The following is a 14,954-nucleotide window of genomic DNA, read 5'->3' as shown; positions in this document are numbered from 1 at the left end:
ACCTCCCACCAATGTGTAGTTATGCAGGCAGGCATGAGTGAACCCCCACAGCCATGCTGTCTGATGTCATGACCCTTTGCACCTGCGTGGCTATGCAGATGGGCAATTAAAAACATTTTTTAAAGGAACATGCAGCGGAAAAAAGCACCTCTCTGCCTGGCCGTTCACTTGGAAGTGGCTGCAACCTGGAATTTTAAGAAAGAATTGCGGATAGTATGATTCTTGAATACCCCGCTTTGGGGAAAATAATACGGGGCAGACTCGCTTTAGGGGTGGGATCTGTGCGAAATTCCCGCCCACAACGGGTTTTTTACTGTTGTTATCCTGTTCGGAAAGGGCCTAAGTGTGGCAATCAATTTAGATTGCCCAAAGCCAACTTGCTTAGAATGACAGTATCAAGTTCATCTCATATTTATTTAGTAAATTTAGTCTTCTGAGTACAGGGAACAGCCAGTGGAGCTACTTTGTCATGATAAATTTTTCCTTGGTCCAAGCAGTGTGAAAATAGTAGCATCTTTTCAGCATGGTTTGTTTTTTCTAGATCTGAATTGCTTCATGGTGGGCTGGTAACTTATTGTTGATGTTGACCAGTTTGCTGTGAATTACTGAATCCTGACATCTTTTCCCATGAGGAGAGTAGGGCTGAAATGAAATGGCAGTGCTTGAAGTAGGAGAATTTAGGTCTTTGTGCATGTGTGTGTGTGAGAGAGAGATAACTGAAGCTGCAGATTGATAAATGAAACCTGTGGATGGGTTCAGGGTTCTGAGGAACCATGGATAATAAATGCAAAGGGAGAAAGATGCACTAATTGAAGTGTCTTTCTCTGAAATTTCATGGGTTTCCACATGGAGAATAATGGTCAGTCATTGTGATAAAATAACACGAAAAGAAACTGGGTTTCTTTGATTCAATCCATTCCTGAGGGCCAAACTTTGAGAGTCATGTTTCCCTGACCCGACTCTCATACCATCATCAGCCCCTCACATTGTGCTGCTGTAGCTTGACCCTTAAAGCAAATGTTGCATTCTTTTCTAATAGGAGAAATGTAGTCATGTTGGAGTATCGTTTGTATGATTATTTTACCATGCAAATAGACATTTTTACTTCTGTAATTTTAGGCGAGACAGGACTTGGAAAATCTACCTTGATTGATAGCTTGTTTAATACCAGTTTTGAAGAACGCTCGTCAACACACTTTCAGCCAAATGTAAGACTTAAGGCTCAGGCGTACGAGCTTCAGGAAAGCAACGTTCGGTTGAAGTTGACCATTATAAGTACAATTGGATTTGGTGACCAGATAAACAGAGATGACAGGTTAGTTTCTCCTTGCTCAGATAATTGCATCAGAAATTGCACAGTGAAATGCCACCAAAACCTTCCAGGATATTGATATGGATATTGATGTTCAGCTTTTACAGGTACGCTTATAAACAGGAGTATGTGTTTCTTTTGTTCGGCAGCTCTGCTTTTTCTCAACTTTGCTGCCATATAGAAACATATACCTGATTTCAAAGTGGTTGAAGAATGGAGGAAGGGGCAACAGACAGGCAGGCCACTTTGTTTTAGAGGGGATTTCCCTCTTTCCAAAAGTTCACTTGAAGCTGCCAGACTGGGTCCATCAAAGTCAGTATTGTCTACTCAAGCAGTCAGTGGCTCACCAAGATCTTAGATGTCTTTCATATGACCTACTACCTGATCCTTTTACCTAGAGTTGCCAGGGATTGAACTTGGGACTTTTGGCATGATCCTGTTGCTTGGCCCCTTCCTCTCCTTCTCAAGCATCTGCCTGGTTAATCTGATTTAGTGCATTTGTCACTTTTGTGAGGTATTTAAGACCAGCCAGATGGTACTGTTTCCTACACGGCTTGGAAAAGAGAGGTCGTTTATTTGTGGCTGATATAAGGGCTACCCAGACAACTCAGTTAGAGTAGACTTTAGAAACGTTGCAGCTACGGTGAGAACATTTCCACAGTGAACATGATGTTGAATTAATGTTCATCTGTTTGTTCCCTTAATTGACATTTAAACAAACAGGGTCTAAATGATCTAAATCGCAACTGGAACAATTCAATAAGACAAGATTTCAATCAGAGTTTTCTTCATAAAGACTAATTTTTACTGGTACAATCTTAATAATTACAACCAGAGAAAAGTTTCACTTTTAGAATACCGTATATACTCGTGTATAAGTCGACCCGCATATAAGTCGAGGCACCTAATTTTACCACAAAAAACTGGGAAAACTTATTGACTCGCGTATAAGTCAAGGGTGGGAAATGCAGCAGCTACTGGTAAATTTCAAAAATAAAAATAGATACCAATAAAATTACATTGAGGCAGCAGTAGGTTAAATGTTTTTGAATATTTATTTCAAACAAAAACAGTAAACTAGCTCTGTAAGTGGAAAAGAGGGTCAACAAGAACAATATGATCTCAACAGTAACTGTTTATGTTAGCAGTACCAACATTTCAGAGTATCTTCAGGAGACCCTCCTGATGATACCACCCAGGTTTGGCGAAGTTTGGTTCAGGGGGTCCAAAGTTATGGACTCTCAAAAGGGTAGCCCCATCTACTATTAGCTTCCATTGGAAACAATGGGGAATGGGAGCACCCACGTTGGGGATCCATAACTTTGGACTCCCTGAACCGAACGTCACCAAACCTGGCTGGTATCAGCAAGAGATTATCCTGATGATACCACCCAGGTTCAGTGAAGTTTGGTTCAAGGGGTCCAAAGTTATGGACTCTCAAAATGTAGCCCCATCTACTATTAGCTCTCATTGGAAACAATGGGGGATGGGGCACCCCCTTTGGGGGTCCATAACTTTGGATCCCCTGAACCAAACTTTGCCAAACTTGGCTGGTATCTTCAGGAGTGTCACCTATACACCTGTACACACAAAGATCCCAAGACTTGTGAAGTATTCTGCTCGAAAGGTTTTACTTTCATTTTTACTGCTTCTCCCCCCCCCCCTTTAGCTTCTTGTGCAGATCAGTTCCACTTCAAACAATCTTCTATTCATTGAATTTCTGTAAACTTAGCACTTAAGAAGTAAGGGGTTGATTCCTGAATGTAGATTTGCAAAAAAGCAATAGGATTAAGGTCTTTTTCTCAGTTCTGTTTGTTTATTAGAACCATAGAATCATAGAGTTGGAAGAAACCCCAAGGGGGTTCAAGTCCAACCCCCTGAAGTGCAGGAACACATAATTACAATAAATAATTATTTTATAACATTTGCTGTGAAGAAGAACCATGTTATTTCTGCAGACACAAATCAATAGTTTGGGAACTACAAACACAAGCATGAGTGATAGTATCTTTTAGACAGAAAAATTGCCCAAAATAATCTTACAGAAACCTCTGGCAGAACGTGACATTGTGAATAGATTAATGGAATTAACTTACAAAATAATGTAAACATTGCATGAATGTGTAACCTCGTGCTACATAATTAAGAACCAATCCTATTTCATGGCAAATAACATTTGTTCTATAATGTATTGTAAACAAAAAACTATTTAAACTACCTTTAGGTAATTTTTTACTCCAAAAGCATTTTATTATTTTTTTCAACTTGGATTTAAAAAATAATAATCACTGATTTTATCCACCCTGTCATGTAAACTAACCATGATAGGTTTTCCATCATTTGTTTCTTATTGTGAAGATTGGCCTTATTTCTTTTATCTTTAAACTCATTATAAAAATAGTAATTTTTTGTTTCATAAAGCACCCAGTGCTTGAAAAAGTGCCTCATCAGGCTTTGCTCGAAGACGTGTGTGTGTGCCCAGTGAAATTTCTGATTGTTTTCATTGAATAGCTGACCCACATGCCCTATCGCAATCTGTGAAATGTCCCTAATTTTCAAAAGGAATTGGCCATACAACAGTGGGCTGTTGAGGAAAAAAATTGCTTGCAGGGCCAGAACAATGACTCTTTGCAACTTGGCCATTTTCTGGGAAGTAATTTACTTCCAAACAATTAGCACAATCCCATGAAAGTTAATGATGCCCAGTTACTAGAATGAATGAAAGTAAAGCATGATTAGAACTCTTATGTACAAATCCCTTTGGAGTTATTGCAATAAAATTTGGGTTAATTGGTACACATTTTAGTTTTTTGATCAAGTAATAATAATTCCTAAAAAAAAAGATTTATCATGAACTGTTATTTTACAAGAGTAGCTGACTCTAATTTCAATTTCACCTACCTTACAAGGTGTTCCTTGTGGAGAGGGGAAGGTAATTATGAGTCGCTTTGAGATTCCTTAAAGCAGGGTATAAAAACCAGCTCTTTTCCTAACGTGAATGAAACTCTTTATTTGTTTTAACCTATCTTTTCTCCTCCCAGCTATCAGCCAATAGTGGACTATATAGATGCACAGTTTGAAGCCTATCTCCAGGAAGAGCTGAAAATTAAACGCTCCTTAAATAATTACCACGACACTCGCATCCATGTGTGCCTTTACTGCATTTCTCCCACAGGGCACTCCCTTAAAACTCTTGATTTATTAACCATGAAAAACCTTGATAGCAAGGTAAGATTTTAAGATTAACTTTAGCAAAAAGTAGTCACACTTCTCTGTTAATAGATTTATCTGTTACATTTCATTTAGGATCTTTTTCAATATGGTAGCTTTACACAAGTAAATTCAGCATGACATTTTAATGTATTATCCATTGTACTATCCTATCCTACTTATAATTCTTTTGTGATGTATCATGTTATTGAAAAGACTGAAATAACATTTCAGTAAAAATAGAACAGATTATGGAGGTGAAGTCAAGTACGATGGGGCTTTAGACTGCAGATCTTGATCAGACCTGCAGCTCTGAACCTGTAGACAGTATTGATAAATGATGGTGCTCAGTCCTTAATTGGATTCAGTTCAATATAGCAGAAATGTGAAAGAGTAATAAGGCTCTTTATGGATTGTTAAGGTTGGTTAGAATATGGCTGTGTTAAAGCTGGATCGTTTTTAGGTTCTAATGGGTAATTGAGATATGAGTCTATTTGTAATTCTGCAGTGGAGTGCTTCATATTTTTTTTCATTGGTATAATGTTGGAAGTTGTATTTCTTTTTGTGGTTTCATTATTTTTGTAATTGTTTAGTAAAATTTTGAAAGTTAGAAAAAACAAAAAGACAATCACTGCAATATCTGGCATAGAGAAAGGCTGGCTTAGAAGGAAGAGACGATGTCTTCCCTTCGGTATCCTAACGATCACAACACCTATAATCTAGGAATGTTTACATCCTACATTCTCTGCCTTTTAAGGACTTGTCTACATCACACTAATACATCATTACAGACATGTAGGTCTGAAAATCCTATGTCAGGCTGCAGTCTTAAGCACACTTACTAGAGAGTAGGTAATTGGGACTTCCTTCTGAGTATATATACTTAGAATTGTGCACTGAGTCAAGTAAAAAATGTAAATTGTATAAATCATCAAAATAGCTGTGAGTGACTATATAAACTGCCTTTAGACATGCTGGTGGGCTGATCTTATCCCCATACCAGATGCTGCAAAGCTGCACTGTAATGAAGGACAATGGCAATCATTCAGCATTTATACTGTCAAGTTCGTTTTGCAGCTCAATACAATTGCTCTGTATATTCAGTGAGGCAGTGGCTGTAAGAAAAGAAATGGAACTAGCTGGTACCAGCAAGCTGCGTATCTGTGATCTAAGACACATGTTGAAGTTTATCTTTTGCTTAGTAGCAAAAGCTGTTCACAAAGTCTACTGTTTGCTTTTAAGTATATGACCTCTAAAATCAGATAATATTAAAGCAGGTTTAAAGACTGTTGGAATTTAAATTAATATCAACCTTCCAAGATTTGTATTGGAGCAATTTCTCAGTTTCCATGTCAGACAAGAGACCTTTTCTCATTTGGTTACTTTTCTAAGGATTTACAGCCTCCCTGTGCGGTGGAAGGCTGCATCGGTGTAGCCCAGGGGTGTCCAACTCTGGCGCTTCAGATATTCACGGACTACAATTCCCACCAGCCCCTGGTGGCATGGCCAATTGGCAGGGGCTGATGGGAATTGTAGTCCATGAACATCTGAAGTGCCAGAGTTGGACATCCCTGGTGTAACCTAATGAAAAAAGGATTAATTTAAGGTAATTTCATTCAACAGAGTGTGTGACCTGCTGTCTTGTGTGTTCTAAATGAAGCCCTGTCATGGGTTGCCCTATTATCTGTTCTACATCTGAGATTATGACTGCCCACAAGACCTAGTGTGTGTGTTGAACTCTTTTTTTTAACAGGCTACGGCAGGTAGAATTCTGTTAGCACATAGGTCAGTGGTGGCGAACCTATGGCACGGGTGCCAGAGGTGGCACTCAGAGCCCTCTCTGTGGGCACATGCAAACAGAGCCCCCCCACACACACACACATATCTAGGCTGGCCTGGGCCACTGGGCGCAATTATTAGCATTAAACCTAAGACCTAATTTTGGGGAAGCAGTGTAGGTAACCCTGTTAAGCACTGTTAAACCCCACTGATTTTCATGCGAAGTATTAAAGTGTGATTCTTTACCTGAGAGTAAGCTTGGTTGTTGGCAATGGGGCTTGCTTCTGAGAAAATCCTCCTAGGGTTGTGATTCACCCGTTGGAAGAGTTGCATGGTTGCTTCAAAGCAAAGCCACGGACTACCACCAAGCTTACTCCCGAGTAATGCACGCCTCGGAGCCAACCGTTTTTTCTAAACGAAAACCTCAGTATTCAGGTTGAATTGCCGTGTTGGCACTTTGCAATAAATAAGTGGGTTTTGGGTTGCAAATTGGGCACTCGGTCTCGAAAAGGTTTGCCATCACTGACATAGGTGCTTATATGCCATTGCTAACTATGAGATTGCCCTGCTTATGGCCATGCATGGTCAGTGATTGCCACTATTTGTAAATAGAATAAGACAGTAAAGTACATATATAGCTGGAACTTTCACAAGTCTTTCTGATGACCTGTGTCTACTTCCAGCTTTGTTGTTTTTGATTTGGTTTGGTATGGATCCTACTAGACATTGCAGCTGTTTCGGGCAGAGCTTTAACATTTACTTCAGCAGTTTTTTTCTGCTGTCATTTCATAGTACAGGATGTTCCTTGCTAATTAAAGTAACTGTTTATCATACTTTTAAGATCCAATATCGTTAACTGAAACAAGTCCTCAAGAGGGAGTGAAAATGCAATTTTAAGGACAGAGTAACCTGTTTTAAAATAATAAATCATAGTGCCTCACATTCAAGGTTATAATTGCTTACATGATGCTGACTCTCCCCAAATTCCCAGTACTTGAAACATTTGGATGTCAGTTAAAATGCTTGGCTAGAACCCTTCCCCACAACGTTTTGGTTTTTGCATGAAAATATTTGTTATTGTTCAATGGAGAAGAGCATAATGGTGCAAGCCCTATCTGCAAGCCGGGTGGTATAGCCTAGTCTCTGGTTTATAGTCTCACCGAGAATTATATGATATTGAACTAGTCAGAAGCTGACTGCAAACAGAGCCACTATAGTTTATAAAGGAATGCATTGTTCAACATTATCCATCTCATTTGATTGTCGTGTTCTAATGAGATCTAATAGGTAACTACTAGCACATTAAATAAATATGTTTTGTGAAGTTATGTTTTGATATACATTGAGATGCACAGCTGAATTTCCTGCTGTAGATAAGCCACACTACAAATACCCCTGAAACCTTATATGGCCATTTTAATCAATATTTAATCACTGGGAGCAATCTAATACTTTTGTGGAGAAATTAGTGTTTACTTAAATCAATAGAATAAGTAATACGGGAGACCGAACAACGATATCTTCCTTTTGTGATAGGCTGCCTTTCAGCTTCAGACAAATCTGCTCTAAAAAACCCAACAAATTATTTTAATAAAGTTTGTGGATTTGAAACCAGTAACTCATTTGAAAAAAAATCATAAATGTTGATAGTTTTTCATGCTTTTGCTACTGTTAAAAAAATCACATAGGAACATGTTTTATTAGTCCAGATGGCAATAGAATGCTTAGTTAAGTGGAAAACAGGCCAAGGTGATGACTGGAAGGAAAGTGTGGCTTGGCCCCTTCCAGTGTCATCTTCACCTCCTGTCATTCACACTATGTTAACCAACCTGCTTAACTTGAATCTCTCACGCGGCATAACTAGAGAAATTCTTATAGTAAAATGATATGTTGTCATAAAGGGGCCTCCAAGGTAGCTAAAAACCCAGTATAAAAATAGATATGGAAGATTTAGGTTTTATGTTTGACCTTGTAGCTGCTTATGGGGAAACAACTGCAAGCGTGGACAGAGTACAAAATGTACATTATATTACGAAAAACAGTGGAGGTAGTCTTTTCTGCATGTTGAACTGAATGGCAGAAATAGAAGAAACTGTATGAATGTTTAGAGGTATTCTAGAAACTTCTTTAGAAGCTCTGAAATATTGTCAGTTCTTCAGAGTTGCTGTATTGTAATGTGTTTGTATTGTAAATCAAGAAGGCAAAACAACAGGTTCTTGCAGAAACATGGCATGTTTAATTTGTTAATTGTAGTGCAGTTTCAGTAGAATTAGCACTGGTTTATTTTAAAGGTGTCCTTGTTTGTTCTGCTTTTAAAACTATATTAAAATCTTCATATTAATATGGAAAATATAGACCAGAAGTTAAATTAGCCATACACCTGAATAGGAACCATATGCACTGTTGGTTTTCTTCCGCTCTTTTCTCTACTTAATAGCTAATCTGCTGTTTAAAAAGCAGCTCGCCTCTTTATTTGTTATTTATTTACAAATTCTGTATCTCTTTGCAAGGGCCAAAAAGGCAGCTAACAATTTAAAACATACATGGTAAAGTTATATACATAGTAAAGTTACTGTAAAAAGCTATCAAACCATTAGAATAAATACCCTTCCCAAATATACTTCTTTAAAAGAACTTTAAAAAGAGTTAAAACACATATAAAACAATTAAAATACACACTTTAGCAGTGAGAACTATTGAGCCTAAAGTGTCCAGAAAAAGTACAATACTGTAAATGTCTTTTGTCTATAATAGGTGAATATTATTCCAGTTATAGCCAAAGCTGATGCAATTTCTAAAACCGAACTTCAGAAGTTTAAGATCAAAATCATGAGTGAACTGGTCAGTAATGGAGTCCAGATATATCAGTTTCCTACGGATGACGAGGGCATTGCTAAGATCAATGCTACTATGAATGTAAGTACTTGACTGAGCCTGCAAATAATGTTTTCAGAATCCATGTGAACTTTCACTGTTTTACCATTGTTGTGCTGATTATTTGTGGTTCTTCTAAAGTGTTTAAAGGCTAGCATTTGTTACAGCTGTTGTGTTTGTCCTTTTAAAAATTAGCCTTTCTAAAACCAGATTACTATCAGGTAGTAAGATGGGCTGCTTGTAAAGGTTTGGTCACTGGCAGATAAAACTCTGAGGTGAGATGAGGAGATTTTAAATGAGACTTTTGGAAATTTAATTTGGTTTCAAGAAAGATTAAGAAATGATTCAAATATCTTCAGCCTTCTTTTAATTAACAGTCTTTATTTAAAACTTCTATTAGCTGCCTTTCTCCCTCATGGAACTCAGGAAGACTTACAGAATAAATGTAACATTATAAACACATGTGGACACAATTAAAACAATTATAAAAACCCTTCAAAAGTCAGCAGTTTAATATAGGGTGCTCAGATCTGTCCCGGTGTTCATATGAAGATTAAGTCATGTTTTCATACGTCTCGGGAAATGTTTTTGCCAATTTTTTGTCTTCCAGTAATGGTATTCACACAAGACAGATGTGTGAAGGGCTTTGAAGTTCTAATTGGTAAGAATATCAATGATTACAAACACAGGAACAAAGATCTAGTCATCAGACACATAGCTCCAGGGGGGGAGGGGTGCACGACACACCAGGCGCATGCCCCTGTGGGGTGTGTGATGAGGGCGTTCCGGTGGTGGAGGATGCACCAGTACACCAGGCACTTTTCCCCCTTGCTACACCTGTGCTAGTCATTTCCTGGCTCCTGACTGTCAGCTGCTGTGAGAAGGGGAGAAATCACCACCAACCTTGCCGCACTTACTTTTTGAGCACCACCACAGCAGCTGGGTGATCAGGGAGCAGGGAAGATAGATGTGACCTAGCTGCAGTCAGGGTTGGTGAGCTGTCTTGTGAGAACTAGCAATCTTGTGTGAAGACATGGATGAGCAGAGAGTACAGACAACTTAAAATAGGTTGGGAGGAGGCCAGGGCGAACAGGAGTGCTCAGGGCAGAAGCCAGAGAAAGGAAAAGGAAATGAATGCTTACAAACTTCCCTCCTGCTCTGAAGTCTGGGTTGGAGGGACATTTGTTGTGATGGGATCATTCTTACAGGAAACGCCTTAAGCAAGAGGGCAGGGTTAAGGACCCCAGAACTCTATAGTAATGTCTGAAAAAAGTTGTACTGGATACTCACAAAGCATGGGGAAAGATCCAACTCATGGGACTGTAGCTTCCTTGATGAGGGAGACAGTTACCAAAGATCTCTTCTAAAAGGTATTTGTAGGACATTAGGATATACATTCCACTCAGTAGTGAGTGGTTTGGCTGATACAGTCTTGGATATATGGGATATGCCACCATTGTCCCTACAGCTTTTCATCACTCTAAATTGATTGAAAGGGTTGACTTTCAGTTGAATTTTGTATTTATAAACAAGCAAGACAACAGTCTTCCTGTTTTTCTAGTTCTATGTGAAGATAGGGAGCTATTCCTTAAAATCAGAAAGATCACAGTACTGACCTAACATTACAAAAAATGTCAGGTTTGCTCTATCAGTACCAAGAGGAATAATAATAAGATTTTTTTCCATGGTTATTTATCAAATGGTACCAAAGTGTTCCTTGAAGCTCTCAACAATTTCATATATTACACTATTTTTAGATATTAAGTTACATGTTATATTTTGTAACTTTTTACTTCATTGTTCTGATTACCAGCAATACATATTTATTATCTCATGTTTCTTAGGGACATTTGCCATTTGCTGTAGTGGGGAGTACAGAAGAGATAAAGATTGGAAATAAAACAGTAAAAGCTCGCCAATATCCTTGGGGCATTGTGCAAGGTAAATGAGAATACTTCTTCTTTCTTATTCACAATTAGTTTCCTTAGGCTATCAACAGATTACAGTTCCTTTATCTGGCTGACTACTACTTAACTGATTAACTTAACATTTTTCAACACCTTAATAAATATAGTTTTGGGAAGTTCTTGAATGAATCTTAAACAATAATCTGTTAAGGGATAGAACGTCCAACGACAAACCCGCAGCCAATGGGTGGGCTGGATTCACAAAGTGTCTCCTGCCCACTAATTGGCTGCAAATTCGCCTCTCTGCATTCCAGGCCCTGTTCCTGGGCACCTCCCACTAGAGTCCATTTTATTAAGCCATAAAATGGGCTTGGCTGCTAGTATTTCTATAAGTTAATAACAATGCCATGTTATTAAAATATATTTAATTAGTGCACACATTATGCAGACTAAAAATGTCTAGTTAAAAACATAGGTTCTGGAAACCCAGATCCCAACATATATTTTACATAAATCTCACAAATAGCAGCACAAGTTGAGCTTGAATGGACAGCATATTTTTGTAAGATTTGTGATAAGCAAATAATGTTTTGAATTTTGTAAAACCAGTAGACCTGATCGCATCATGTGTCTGTCTTACAGTCAAATAGTGTTTTTCAGCAATGATTTCTACTGTCAAACCAGAACAGACTAATCAACGTTTGCATGAAAACCTTTTAGCTTAATCATCTCCTTTATGAAATGCGGTGATCTCATGAACAGATGGTGACTTGCTTGTTGTTGTCCTAAACAGCTCCTTAGTTTTTGGGCTGGTTTATGCGTCACAATAATACTAAATGTAAATAAATGCTAAATGTAAATAAATAGAATGTAAAGAATAACCTTCAGAGATGGATTTTATTTTCATGTTGGCTTTAATAGTCTAGCAATTTGTAACAGCCTTTATATTGTAACCTACCTTGTGCAGGTTCTCTGCAGAGGGGGCATTGAAATGTTGTAAATAAATAATTATGCTTGTCATCATCCTTCCTGAGTTACCAAAAATAGAGAACTGGACAGAGTTTTAGTGTGTCCATGTGGCAGTTATAATATTTTCTTCCATGGCTTAGTGGAAAGTGAGAATCACTGTGATTTTGTGAAACTCCGTGAGATGCTGATTTGTACAAATATGGAAGATCTAAGAGAACAAACTCACATGCGCCATTATGAGCTGTACCGCCGTTGCAAATTGGAGGAGATGGGCTTCCGAGACACAGGTCCAGAAAACCAGCCTGTCAGGTAAAACTTTGAATCTTTGCTCTATTTTATTTTCAATAGAATTTATTCAGTCTCCTCCTTGCAGCTCAGGGGCAAATAGATCATTTTAAAAATTGTCAGTAGAAATATTTGCATATGAAATGATGAGTGAAAACCTAAATAGAAGCTGTGACATTTTGCTTTTAACATTGACCTCATTCTGGATCATAATGGCTTGGCAGTGAAAGACATCAAGAGTTAGAGGAGGTGGAATCTGCTGGGAGGTAGCTGACTGTTGGCCAAAGTGGCAGATTAATGGCCAAGCAAGTCTGTTGCTGGGCTGAACATGACCCTGCAGACAGTGTTCTCTCTGTTTTGTCAGGTGCTGGAGTGTGTGCTCAGTGAACCGTTGTTGCCTTCAATGGTTGTGCAGCAACTGTTGTTACCTCTGAACTAAGCAAGGGCCTAATTTAATTGGGAAAGACATTTGTGGCCAGGAATGGCTTTCTCAAAGGGTGGTTGCTGGTGAATTATTGAGTGCTCATGCAGTCCGCTTGTGTTCTCATTTATTTTCAAGTTAGATAGACCTAAAGATCTTTTCTGATTTTTTCCAGAAGTCCTTTTGGCAGTTCCCGTTCTCCATTCCTGTGCTCTATCTTTTCCTTTTCTTTTGTCTTTACATATAATGTAAGTAAGCTACTTTCTTTCTAACATTTCTCTCAATTGTTTCTCTTTTATGCTTTCTTATTTCTGCTCTTCCTGTCCTATTACTAATATCTGAAACAGAAGTTGCACTACGAATACCCTTAAAGATCAGAAAGAGTTGAAGCAGTGATTAAATAGGTTGGCATCGCTTTTAACTGGCTAGATTTCTTGCCCTGCAGGTGCTGATGGGTATTGGTGATAATGCAAGATAGGCTTTTTCAACATGTTATAGATGGAAATACCAGTTGTTGTTAGGCTGCATAAAAAAAGAAAGTATTTTAATAAACATGCATCAACTTATCCTTTGCAGGGTATCTGTTTAAACTGTGGCCAATGATAGGATTGCCAAGACTTAAGATAGTTACTGACATACACTGTTCTGTGTTTCCCCAAGACCTAATCTCCAGGGAAGGAAATTCCACAACTGCTTGGGCAATTTGTTGCAGACTTCAGCAGTTCTTAGTCAGGGGTGATTTGAAGCAACAGTTCTCTTGGTAAACACAGAGAGATATAATTGACTGCCTTTCTTAGTGCAGGTTTAACTGTGTGTTTATAGACCCACGTCTTTCCATCATACTAAATATCTTCTATATCAAATGCTGGTGAATGTATGACTGCAACGCAACTGGGAATAGCTCTTTAGAATATGCCTACACTACATTTTAATGTCTCAGTTCAAACTTAAAGTTCTGCTATACACAGGATCTGCCTTAAGATTCATTAATTGTGCCTTAATGTATATATGCTCTGCTTGTCTGTGTTGGAAATCTCTGGAATTAATTTGGAAATGGATAGGCCATGCTGAGATTATTATTTTTTGCTTTGAAGCGAGGCAGATCTTCCCATCAAGGAGAATAGAAGTCCTGCAGTTTCTGTACAATGAAGTTGCTGCGTATGAGAAGCTGTGTGTGGCCTTTTACTTGCCCTTGACCACTTGGTAGCTTATCTCTTAACCTGATAACTGTGAACTAGATTTAAATTCATTAGATTCATGTGGTTGGTTCTAACTTGGCAGACATTTATTTAATAGTGAAGTCAAAGGACCAGGAAATACAGGATGGGGCATAATTATGCAAATTCTGGTGTAATCAAGAAAAGTACAGGTACCATTCACTGTAGCAGTAATTAGCGATAACACAATGTTGCCAGGTTTGTTAATCTGGTTAACACCAGATGCGCAATCCCAGCTCCTTGGGAGATGGTATCAGACTTTATGATGAATTCCAGTTTAGCCGTTTTTGTTGGAGTCTCCCTTGGAATCCTTTGTGCTGAAGAAGGTGATTGTTTAGATAAGCAGCCATGTTTCCTGGGGGACAGAAATGTTCCCTCCCATTTGTTTCTGAATATCGCCATTTTTTGTAGCAGATTTTTATTGGTTTATTCTTTTGTATAGGACATAGGTGTCAAACTCGCAGCCCTCCAGATGTTATGGACTACAGTTCCCATCATCCCCTGCCAGCATCAGCTGGCAGGGGATGATGGGAACTGTTGTCCATAACATCTGGAGGGCCATGAGTTTGACACCTGTGGTATAGGAAGTGTGCTCTTTGTCCTGTGTTGAAAGCAGCAAGGCTTCATTGACACTTATTGGCCTGCATCAAATTGAATGATGAGCCCTAGGCAGCATGTTTGATGTTAATAGTATTGTCTAAGTGGATATGGGAAGAATCACATTTGGGTTTCATACGAGGTCTGATCCCTCAGTTTGAGTCTCTGTTATTATAATTGTAGTTGATGGTCTGTTATTTTTGGCAAGATTCTGTTTTTTGAGCTGGGAGTCTATAGGCAAGGAAAGGCCAACCATCCTTTGAGAAAGAAGTTCCAGTAACCAGAATAAGGTGTAGACCGCTGGGGATACTTTGAACTGTTCTGATCTGGGAGCTGACCCCAGAGTCTGTCAGCTTCCAACAGAAATGTGATTTCTGATGACC

At 38.5% G+C, this 14,954-nt stretch overlaps 1 protein-coding gene across 7 annotated transcripts in view; it reads left to right on the top strand.

Annotated features, from left to right (window-relative positions):
- Positions 1-14,954, top strand: part of SEPTIN10 (septin 10) — a 46,907-nt gene that overhangs the window by 18,605 nt on the left and 13,348 nt on the right. For 5 of the 7 annotated variants that reach the window (XM_048495287.1, XM_048495286.1, XM_048495284.1 and 2 more), the window contains exons 4-8: positions 1,120-1,315; positions 4,354-4,540; positions 9,056-9,217; positions 11,020-11,116; positions 12,192-12,360. In XM_048495287.1, coding sequence (XP_048351244.1) covers positions 1,120-1,315; positions 4,354-4,540; positions 9,056-9,217; positions 11,020-11,116; positions 12,192-12,360 — 811 coding nt within the window. Of the gene's footprint in view, positions 1-1,119; positions 1,316-4,353; positions 4,541-9,055; positions 9,218-11,019; positions 11,117-12,191; positions 12,361-12,932; positions 13,006-14,954 lie in introns of all 7 variants that reach the window. The other 2 variants (XR_007244375.1, XM_048495288.1) reach the window with 1 other exon arrangement.

This window comes from Sphaerodactylus townsendi, linkage group LG04 (genome assembly GCF_021028975.2).
Source record: "Sphaerodactylus townsendi isolate TG3544 linkage group LG04, MPM_Stown_v2.3, whole genome shotgun sequence".
NCBI classification, from domain to species: Eukaryota; Metazoa; Chordata; class Lepidosauria; order Squamata; family Sphaerodactylidae; genus Sphaerodactylus; species Sphaerodactylus townsendi.
Note: the sequence above shows the minus strand (reverse complement) of the source record. Positions and strands in the feature narration are given on the sequence as shown.